General features: G+C 30.6%; 2 protein-coding genes across 3 annotated transcripts; one reads left to right on the top strand and one right to left on the bottom strand.

Annotated features, from left to right (window-relative positions):
• The first annotated feature begins 327 nt into the window (after positions 1-327).
• Positions 328-3291, top strand: LOC8263347 (fatty acyl-CoA reductase 3). Its single transcript, XM_002523731.4, has 10 exons — positions 328-527; positions 626-729; positions 877-1079; positions 1199-1299; positions 1381-1573; positions 1777-1938; positions 2080-2161; positions 2270-2539; positions 2778-2905; positions 3022-3291. Exons 1-10 carry the CDS (start codon positions 449-451, stop codon positions 3179-3181), a joined length of 1482 nt encoding a protein of 493 aa, XP_002523777.2. The 5' UTR covers positions 328-448; the 3' UTR covers positions 3182-3291.
• A 1097-nt stretch (positions 3292-4388) lies between these two features.
• Positions 4389-10124, bottom strand: LOC8271890 (fatty acyl-CoA reductase 3-like). Of its 2 annotated transcripts, XM_048377611.1 has the most exons (10): positions 9944-10122; positions 9718-9821; positions 9148-9353; positions 8971-9071; positions 8575-8767; positions 6492-6653; positions 6279-6360; positions 5604-5873; positions 4915-5042; positions 4389-4821 (listed from the first exon to the last, which is right to left on the bottom strand). In XM_048377611.1, exons 1-10 carry the CDS (start codon positions 10020-10022, stop codon positions 4668-4670), a joined length of 1479 nt encoding a protein of 492 aa, XP_048233568.1. In that variant the 5' UTR covers positions 10023-10122; the 3' UTR covers positions 4389-4667. The 2 variants fall into 2 exon arrangements, with proteins under 2 accessions (XP_048233568.1, XP_048233569.1); XM_048377612.1 differs by lacking the exon at positions 4915-5042 and having other exon boundaries at positions 4679-4821; positions 9944-10124.
• Between the last annotated feature and the right edge of the window lie 824 nt (positions 10125-10948).

Raw genomic sequence — 10948 nt, 5'->3', positions numbered from 1 at the left:
TGGCCAGAGCCTATCACAATCTGAAAAATTAATATTCAAACTCTACTGTAATCAGAAGTTAGATAGCCTACTTTGCCAAGAACATGAAAATACGTTCTCAAATTATAGGTAAGCTGTCAGCTAGAGCTTAAAGCAGATTACAACTTCGATTTTCCTATTAAAAAATAACACAAAAAAATATATTTAAAAATTAATCTAATTGAGCTAAGCGCATATAAATAAGATATTAAGAGTTTTTTCTAATTTAATTAAAATTTCAAATTTAAATTAAGTACGGTACGTTAAAACTCTAGCACAGCTTTATAAGTACCAAACACATTTAAAGTATCCTCGTCTCACAAATTAGTAGACCATAAAGGAGAAAGAAAAAAGATATATAAAAAGAAGAACTCCGAAACTATTTCCAAAACTGATACACAGAAAGGTTGGAAAATTATCTTCAAAATCAATGGAGGTTGGAAGTATACTAGAGTTTCTTGAGAACAAGACCATTTTGGCTACTGGTGCAACTGGATATCTAGCAAAGAGTATATAATATATGCCCTTTCTCTTCTCTCCTTTTTAGCGTAGTGTAAGATATTTAGGTGCAATTACTGCTAACGACTTTTCTTTGATGGGTGTGCAGTTTTTGTGGAGAAGGTACTGAGAGTTCAACCAAATGTGAAGAAGCTTTATCTTCTTCTAAGAGCTGCAGATGCTGACTCTGCTATGGAGCGCCTAAATCGGGAGGTATTATATTCGTCTCCCCTGTAAATTCTACAGTAAGGGATAGTTTTGAAAATTAATATGCACTGTTTTACATGTCAATCTTAAGGATGTCTATCTAAGCTCTGTAACTTTGTAAATTCTCCTGACAAATTTTTCTTGGACTGACAGGTCATAGGGAAAGATTTATTTAAAGGTGTGAGGGAGAAATATGGTTCAAGTCTAAACTCCTTTGTATCAGAGAAGATGACTCCTATTCCTGGTGATATCTCCCGTGAAGACTTAGGGATTGAAGACTTTAACTTAAGGGATGAGATTCTGAAAGATATTGATGTGGTGATTAACTTTGCTGCCACAACCAACTTCGATGAAAGGTAAGTATAAGGATTATTACTTTTTTCTGCTTCACTTTATTAAATTCTATAAAGTCCTTAACATACAAACTAATTGAAGTTTCTTTCTCTTTATCTGTTTTTGGGTTCTGTAAATGAAGATATGATGTTGCACTAGGAGTCAATACACTGGGAGCTTTGAATGTCTTGAACTTTGCGAAGAAATGTCTTAAAATCAGGATGCTTGTCCATGTCTCTACTGGTAATTACAAAGTTTTCATCATATAAACATGATTGGAACTTACTTTTTAAGTTGTTCTCTAATTCATATGTTCTCTGTCAGCTTATGTATGTGGAGAAGATACAGGACTTATACTAGAGAAGCCATTTCCAATGGGTGAAGCCAAGAAGGGTAACCGTAAAATAGATATTGAAGAAGAAAAGAAACTAGTGCAAGAAAAACTAAATGAACTTGAATCAGAAAATGCTTCAGAGAAAGAAATTACAGCAATCATGAAGGATTTTGGCATTGAAAGGTATTAAGTAACTAGTTTAGAGTGAGTCATTATATGTTAAGATAATTATACCAACGATTATCAACTTTACATTTACTTTTCAACTTAGTCATATATAAAATTTTAATTTGATTCAGCCATTAAACTGGTCCTTTTGAGTAAAAGGACCCCAAAATCCTTACCATTTCCGACTAAAATAAATTTGTCTCCTTACTCCTGTGTAGGGCAAGGATGTTTGGATGGCCAAACACTTATGTATTTACAAAGGCAATGGGGGAAATGATTTTAATGCATATGAAAGAAGATTTGAGTCTACTTATTATACGGCCAACCATGATAACAAGTACTTATAGAGAACCATTTCCTGGTTGGATTGAAGGTGCCAGGTAATTATCCTCCTTTTATTTCTTTTCAAGATTAGTGATTCAGTCTTAATTAAAATAGTTTTATCTTATTACTACCCTAAGGCGGCAGCCAAAGTTATGTATTTCCATGTTTATTCTATGACGTGTGTGTTTCCATGGCAGAACTGTTGATAGTGTAATCGTGGGCTATGGCAAAGGGAAAGTGGGATGTTTTGTCTCTAGGCCGGAGTCAGTTCTTGATGTGGTAAGCTAATCTTTCTCTTTTATTATTATTTTTGACTTTCGGATTTTCCCACAGCTTTTATGCTTCTAGAATATAAAACTTCCAAAACTTACAAAATTGTCTATACAGATACCAGCTGACATGGTGGTGAATGGAATCATTGTGGCCATGGCGACTCGTGCTCAGAAGCAAGCTTCAGAAATCATTTATCAAATAGGATCTTCCTTAAGAAACCCTTTGAAGTTATCAAGTGTGAATGATTTTAGCTATCGTTATTTCTCTGCAAATCCATGGATTAACAAGGAAGGAGTTCCAGTAAAGACTAGCAAGGCCATTATCTTGAGCTCTATGACCAAATTCTATATATATATGGCATTTCGTTTTCAACTGCCATTGAAGGTTTGCAGTCATTTAATTAACAATTAATTTTATCTATAAATCAAAGTTATTAACAAATATTGTAAAGTTGGAATTGAAGAATGAAAAGACATCTTAACAAGACCTATTATTAATGAAGGAATAAATTATAGCTCATAAACCACAAGTTATACTAAAATGTCAAGCATTCTTTTCCTTTTCTCTTACTAGTGTCATACTAATAATTACTTGTTTATTCCCAATTTAAACTCTTTCCTAGGCATTGCAAGTAGCAACCATTTTGGTATTGAAGAACTATCAGGACATGTGTACGGTTCTTGATCGAAAAGTAAAATTGGTGATGAGATTGGTAGAACTTTATAAACCCTATGTGTTCTTTGAGGGCAGGTACGTAAGAGCACTATTTCCTTCTTTTGTTGGTCCATACATTTTTTTTTTGTTTCTTTAAATACATAAGCATCAATATGAACATGTAAAGATTTTGCCCTTAAATTTGTTTACAGCTTTGATGATTCCAACTCAGAGAAGCTAAGAATAGAAGCAAGAGAGAGAAGTCTTGAACTAAAAGAAATGGATGAATTTAACTTTGATCCCACAGAAATTGACTGGGAAAATTACATGATGAGTGTTCATATTCCTGGTTTAGTTAAATATGTAATGTAAGAATCATTATATTGTTTGAGTTCCTAAAGGGCTTTCCCCACACACAAAAATTCGAGCTTCTAAAGCCAATAATTATTTATTAATTGTATAACTCATTGTATTGCTTTTTCCTTTTTCTTTTTTTTTTTCTGTTTGTTTTTATCGTATTGATTTATGAACTTATTTTTTCTTGCACTGATTTACTGTTGCATAAACTGAAGGTTTACTTTCATAAAAAGAAAATGACAATGTTTATTAACCAGGTCATACCTAATGGGAATTGGTTTCAGTATATACAAAATTCAAATTTTTGTTTATTTTAATAATTCTGTAAAATTCTTTTAATTTTCACAAATTTACCAAACAAAAGTATAAGGGTTTATTCAATTTCTCACAACAAATTTTAGAGGCAAAGATGCACTTCTTCTCTTTATTCCAAATTATACAAGATTAACTAAATTTCTTTACTATTATTTCAATTGATTTTCTTATTAGGTCGAGGACATATATGGTTTCTAAATATATTCATGGCTTTGAATATTCTTCCGACCCGCTCAAATTTACTAAAATTTCTTACATAATTTTATTTAATATCTTTGTGAATTTAAATTTTAAAAAATTTGTTTATCTTATAAACAGATTTAGAAATATTGTTTCTTTGAAGCCTATTTAGCAATTATACTTTGCTTAAAAAATTATAAATAAAAATTTATATATCTATAAAAGCAAAAAAAAAAATTCGTTACAATCTTGGGTCTATATAGGCGGGCTAGACCGAGCTCAAACTAAAATTAAAATAATTCAAGCTCGATTAAACCCGGTCCAAACCAGCAGCTTATTGAACAGATTTAATGGTCTCCTTTTCTATTATACCTATAAGAGCTAAAAGTCACATATCTCCCGAAGCTTTTTATGATGTTTTTCTCACAATATATCAATTTTAACCATTTAACAGGTAAAAGTATTCCTGTGCTAATTGCTTATTCCACATGCTTACAGGTCCTATCACTTTTATATTAGCCTTATCATAACTATTCTTCACGTTTAGTTCAAGTTACAAGAACGTTTTTATTTTTAGGAATGAGAAATTCTTAGCTTAATTAGATTATTCTTTTTGCTGGAAAAATTGCAAAGAATATTTAAGCATGGAATAATTAAACATCATGAGATTGTCTCTACTTAAAGCAAATCACAATCCAATCCTTCCATTTACATGGGACAAAATAACTGAAAAGATTAATGAACATAATCATTATTTAACTCTAAACAAACTTTTCACAACAATTTTAAACTACATTAATCAGGAAACATCAGAATCATATCACAATTAACTCACTTTTAAGAAAGTTCCTAATCATTTTGGCAGATACATTTTTAAGTAATCCTGCCATGAATAAATGATATTACTAATTCCCCATACCACATAAAAATGTAGATACAATTTTCTTGAGAACAAACAACCTCCTTTCTTTTTTTCTTTTTCCTTTTTTCTTTTTTGCATGTAACATTATTTGAAAACATATTTTACCACACCAGGAATATGAACATTAACGAAGTAATCTTCCCAATCAATGGATTTCGGGTCGAAATAGAACATATCAATCTCTGTACCATTTTCTCTAGCTGCCATTCGTAGTTTTTCAGTATTTATGTCATCGAACCTGCATGTCAGAGTTCAGTTTAAATGAAAAATTTATTAAAAGAATCATAGTTAATTTTGATAGATACAGTGTGGTTTGAGCATGGAGACATACACTCCCTGGAAGAACAAGTATGGCCTGTAAAGCTCCACCAGTTTCATTACAAAGTTGATCTTCCTATTAAGATCACTATATATGCCCTGAAAATAGTGGCAAAATGCTGTATTTGCCAGTTCTAGTCCCTGTCTTGCAGAAGAAGAAGAAAAAAAGTAGCAAGCCACAATTAATCTAACTTATTGGCCTGTAAAATCTTTGATGCTAATATATATATATATATATATATATATATATGTTTTATATTTATTTATTGTATCTTAAATTCTTAGAACTGACAGAATCCACATATGTGTCAGTTTCCATGCCTCTTAGAAGATAATTACATTATTAAACTTTACATCGAATTTTCATTTATTCAATAAATTTTTAATTTGATTAGTAAATTCAATCATTTAATTTCTATTTTTATTTCAATATAGTCATCTCTATCAATGAAAGATTAACAAATCATATTTTTATTTGTTAATCATTGGCAAAGATAGCTAAATTAAAATAAAATCTAAAATAGAATAATTAAAATGAAATAAATTACAATTCAATAATCTTATTAAAATTAAATGCAAAATTTTATAATCATTAGCGTACCATATCGGAAGTCGTTTCTAGAACTCTTAGATCTCATAAACTCGCTATCGGGGCCAATATTTAAAAAAGAAAAAGAAAAACAAGGGAAAATTTGAACAAACCTTTAGCAATAGCAAGTAACGAACTGCCATATATCTACGGAAGCTAGCCATGCTGTCGAGAACCTTCACCTTGCCAACCTTGACAGGCTTCCCATCCTTACCAATCCATGGTTTCTTTGTGAAGTAATTAAGTCCATAATCTTGAAGATTAGCATATCTCAAAGGATGTCTTACTGAGGAACCTACTTGATAAATTGCGTTTTCAGATGGTCGATTAGCATGAGCCGTCATAGCAACAATAATTGCATTCACCACCATATCAGCTGGTATCTGCATGATTCTCAATATTTCACTTTCAATTCAAGTGTTTAAATATTAATAATCTCATACTTTAACCAAAAAAATTAAATTTGAATTCTTAATTGATATATTTTTTATTCTTTTAGTTTAGAGCCTGTCGAGGTTTGAATTCTCCGTCTATTTTATTTTTTTATTGTATGGATTCAGAATTAGTCTAAATAATTTAGAACGGACTAGACAGAATTCTTGCGGATGATAAAACACTATTTTAAGAGTTTTAAATACAGCACCTGTATGTATAAAGTTCGAATTCGAGACTTTAATTAAATTAAAAGATATATATATTTATCATATTATTTATACGCTCTTAAATGTATGTTTTAATATTATATAGTAAAGAAAATATAGAAAGTCAATGTTAAAAGTTTAGCTCACCACATCAACTATTCCATTAATATCACCAAGAAAGCATGTCAATCTTCCTTTCCCATAACCAACGGCTAAACTGTCAATTGTTCTGCAAAGAACAAAGAAAAATTAATCTTGTCAAACTCGACAGCATTCCTTAATTAATTCCTTTTTTTTTTCTTTCTCTTTTTCTTTTTCATTCCATTTCTCAAGAATCAAACGCAAAATGCTATAACATACCTGACCCCTTCAACCCAACCAGGAAAAGGTTCTTTGTAAGTACTTGTTATAATGGTGGGTCGTAAAATGACTACGGACAAATTCTCCTTCAAATGTCCTACAATCATCTCTCCCATTGCCTTTGTAAAGACATATGTGTTTGGCCATCCATAGAGCTTTGCCCTAGTCAATCATTTTGATAAAATGTTAGAAATTAATCATCATTTTGATCAATGTGTTAGTAATGATAATGTCAATCAATGTTAGCAATGTCAAACAATCATAACCATTCCATTTAAATTTAGATGATATTTTAAGAATGGTATTATTTTACTTAAAATTTTAATTTATTGGATCTTTTTTAGCAAAAAAAAGAAGAAAAATTAAGCATTCAATGATGAAATTCTCTTTAGCCTCTGATCATATCGGCTCTTTTTCACCCTAAAATCTTCAAAGAGCCATCTTAAAATGAAATTCAAACCTATAATTAGCGTCAACTTTAAGACAAAAGAAATTCAACCAACGAGTGAGGTGGATGATCCTATAAAAGGCATAAATGCCTCAAAGAACCATCCCTTAAAAATTGAACTCGTACCCTTCTAAGACGGTAAAAACACATGTTACTATACATAGGTGGTAGCTATTGGATGATATTACATACAAATATCCATTAAGATTAATGTCATTGTCGGGCGGGACTTCCTGTTGGCTCGCGCTAAGACATCCTTTTATTATTTTAAAGGGACATATTCAATTGCCAGAGGTAAGTTTCTTGTTGCTTGCGCACTATTTATGATGAGTAATGGCCCAGTGCTTCAGCTTGTTTTTATTCTTTGTAGCCTATTATTAATGGCTAACCAGTTGATGAATCTAAAAGTGTATTTGGTATTGGTGTTTGGTAATCTTTTAACAAAAATATCAATTGTTGAAAGCGATTTTCAAAATTTAAAGACAATATATAAAATAAAAATTAAAGTTAAAGTAATACTTTTCCAACCTTAATATTTAACGACTCCTAAATCTAAAGGCTTATTTAAAACTTCATGTTCCTAAAATTTGAAACAATTTATTTAGAATTCCATGTTCCTAAAGATTCAGAACAATTAGCAACAAAAATTTATATTTTACAAGGAGAAATTGATTTTTAGCTTTAAAATTTTTAAAAGCAATCTCCGAACTGTACTGAAACACATATTTTCTAAAGTTATAATTTCTTTTTACCCCTAAAATAGCTCAAATTTCTTCTCTTTTTCTCCCAAAAGATATGAAAAGATATGAATAGCTATTAGTTCTTGAATTTACTGATACTATGCACTCTATAAATCTATCTTAAAATCTTATATGAATTCACATTACAAAAGGGTGATGAAATCCCATTTAGACATGATCAATGACTTACACCTACAGTTGTCGGTTCGTTTGTGTTGTATAATTACTAGGTTGGTAGAAGATTTAAATGCCTTGATATTGACCCATAAATAATGTTGGCCAAAATTTTAGCCCTTACTAGAGAAAATTTCCCAAACATTGTTCATAAGTCAATACATGATATCTAAATTATGCGGCCAACATTTCATGTTTGTACATTAGAGGAATAATTTGGCATTAAACTCTTGTCCTTAGAGATGATTTTGTATAAATTTTTCGCCCATTTCACAAAATGATCCCATCCAATTCCAGAAGCAAAAAGAGTAGACACATTTGAAAGTAACATATATTACGAGCGTTTTACACTTTAGTATTAGATGATTGACACATAATTTATTATTTAAAACTAATAATTTTGTATCAATTATCTATCGATTTTGTATATAAGTGGAGATATGCACCAAGCTTAAATATAAAATTTTTAGACAAATATATACATAACTTGAAGTTAATTGAATTTTTATCAGTAAACCATTAAAAATGACCTGACTAGTATAGTCACTATTTGCAAGTATAAAATAGATTGTATTTTAATTAATTAGATTTCTCCTGGAGTTAAAACTAAATCCGGAAAGCATTCTAGTAAAGATCTCTCTCATTCGAACTAATAAATGTTGAAAGTGTTAATGATTCCCATTATAATGCATATAAATATATAGAGATTTTAAGGAAAAACCTTTGGATGCCCATGTCCTTCATTGCCTCTTTGATAGCATCATCAGTGGCCCCTTCAGCTTGAAGTTGATTTAATTTCTCATCAACCAATCTTTTCTCTTCATCAATGTCTAGCCCAGAGACTCCATTAATTGTCTCGCCAATTTGATAAGGGGTCTCCTGTAGTAATCCTCCCTTCTCTCCAGCAACATAAGCTGAGAATGATTTTATTATTTTGCTTATAACAAATGTTCACCTAAATATGCCCTAATTCTTTATGAAAAATGATTAATGGAAGGGAGAAAAATAATACTCATGGAAGGCTATCCCGACGTACAAAACTTTAAATGTTAACACATAATATGTATATATATATATAAAAGAAAAGGAACAAGTTGGTGAAAGGGAATTTACTAACCAGTAGAAACATGAACAAGAACTTTGAGTCTAACACATTTCTTTGCAAAGCACAAGACATGCTTAGCTCCCATTGTGTTGAGATCAAGTGCCACATCATATCTGCATCAAATTATAAAAGATTAATATAAAGAAGGAGATCATGATTATATTATCATTAGTATTATTAATCATTTACCTTTCATCAAAATTAGTTGTTGCTGCTAAATTAACAATAACATCTATTGCTTTCCACATCTCATCCCTCAAGTTAGATTCTTTCACACCCAAGTCCATACCACAGCATATGTCACCAGGAACAAGAACAATCTTTTCAGAAATAAAAGAATTTAGATTTGCACCCCATTTGTCTTTTACAAGTCTAAACAAGTCCTGCCCTAATAGCTGCAAAAAGAATGAAAGAAAGTACATAGATAAATAGATTAAGAAATGAGACTGAGAATTTATAGGTTCTCCAACCTAATTGCATGGCATTTTCTTATAGTAATAACAAAACTATAGAGAAAATCACTTTTAAATTGCTTCAAAGGGGCAAGTACAGATGTTGTCATAGAATGTTGGTACCCTTCATTTCAACCATCATATCTTTGTCTTCTTAATGGGAATGGAAAATTAAAATAAAAAGGAAGAGAGAGAGATAATAATCTTGCTTCAGAACATGAGTATCTGTTTACCCTTTGAAATTAATAATTGCAATAATTTTGTGCAATGTATATGTGTTTATATATATATATATATAAATATATACCTCATTTTGCAAGCGTTGAGAAGCAGACTTAGCATCTGGAGCTCTTAAAAGAAGATACAACTTCTTCACATTTGGTTGCACTCTCAATATCTTCTCTATAAAAACTGTACCCATAAAAGAGATAATTAGTGGGTATGCATGTTTAATAGTAAATTCTTTTTTGGCTAAAGAAAACCCATTAAAGCAAAAGAGAAAGAGGTGGGGGAGAGAAGAAGTAGGTGTGTACTCTTTGCTAAAAACCCAGTGGCACCAGTGATCAAAATATTCTTCTTCTCAAGAAATTGAAGGATACTTCCAAACTCCATTTGCAAAGATCAAATGAGAGAGAGAGAGAGACAGCGAGAGAGAAAGAGAGAGAGAGAGAGAGAGAGCTTTTCGTGTTGTGTATGTGTTTAAATGAATGAACATAGAAGTCACATTTATGCGCACTAGCCAAAAATTTACTACCATTTCACATAAGCTATAGAGAGGAAGCAATTGTAAATTGAAGTACACGCTAGTTCTTAGTGGTCTATTTTTCAATATGTTAGTTGCTTAATTCATTATTGATTCAATCTATAGTATATATTTTCTCAATTTTGCTTCCTCTTCCAATTAGAAAGTAGGTCGATAAGGTATTTTTTTCACTTATGAAAAGTATTGTATTTGAGTTTTCACCACCATTCGCTAATTTTATTGAAAGTTTTGTTATATTTATAATGATTGTAAGAGAATCTCTACTCTTATTGTATAGCACATGCATAATTGTGTCGGTTTTGGGTACATGTACCCTTTTGTTAAAGGTCGTTCGAGCTTTTTCTGAGAGTATGGCTTGGGTTACTTCAGCGCCGTAGCGCCTGGTACTCGAACATTGGCTCGAGGGTAAGCCTCTAATTAAAAAAAAAAAAAACTTTACTTCTCTTCTCTATTTTCTTTATCAAAACTAAAATACCTTAGCATAGTTGATTATCACAAAAGATTTGATACAATTAGAATATATATATATATATATATATATATATATATATATATATATATATATATATATAACAGAGTTCACTGTAACTAGATGAAAGTATTCAAGTATTCCAAGTGAAACGCCCACCTTCAATAGCTCAGATACTATTATCATTTTCTACTAATATTTATATCACATGCTATTATAAAAATATGTACACGTTTTTTTCTTATTGACATATGACGTTTAATTTAAACATTAACTATATTAAATTTTAGCCTAATGATATAAAAT

Source organism: Ricinus communis, chromosome 8 (assembly GCF_019578655.1).
Source record: "Ricinus communis isolate WT05 ecotype wild-type chromosome 8, ASM1957865v1, whole genome shotgun sequence".
Taxonomy (NCBI): domain Eukaryota; kingdom Viridiplantae; phylum Streptophyta; class Magnoliopsida; order Malpighiales; family Euphorbiaceae; genus Ricinus; species Ricinus communis.
Note: the sequence above shows the minus strand (reverse complement) of the source record. Positions and strands in the feature narration are given on the sequence as shown.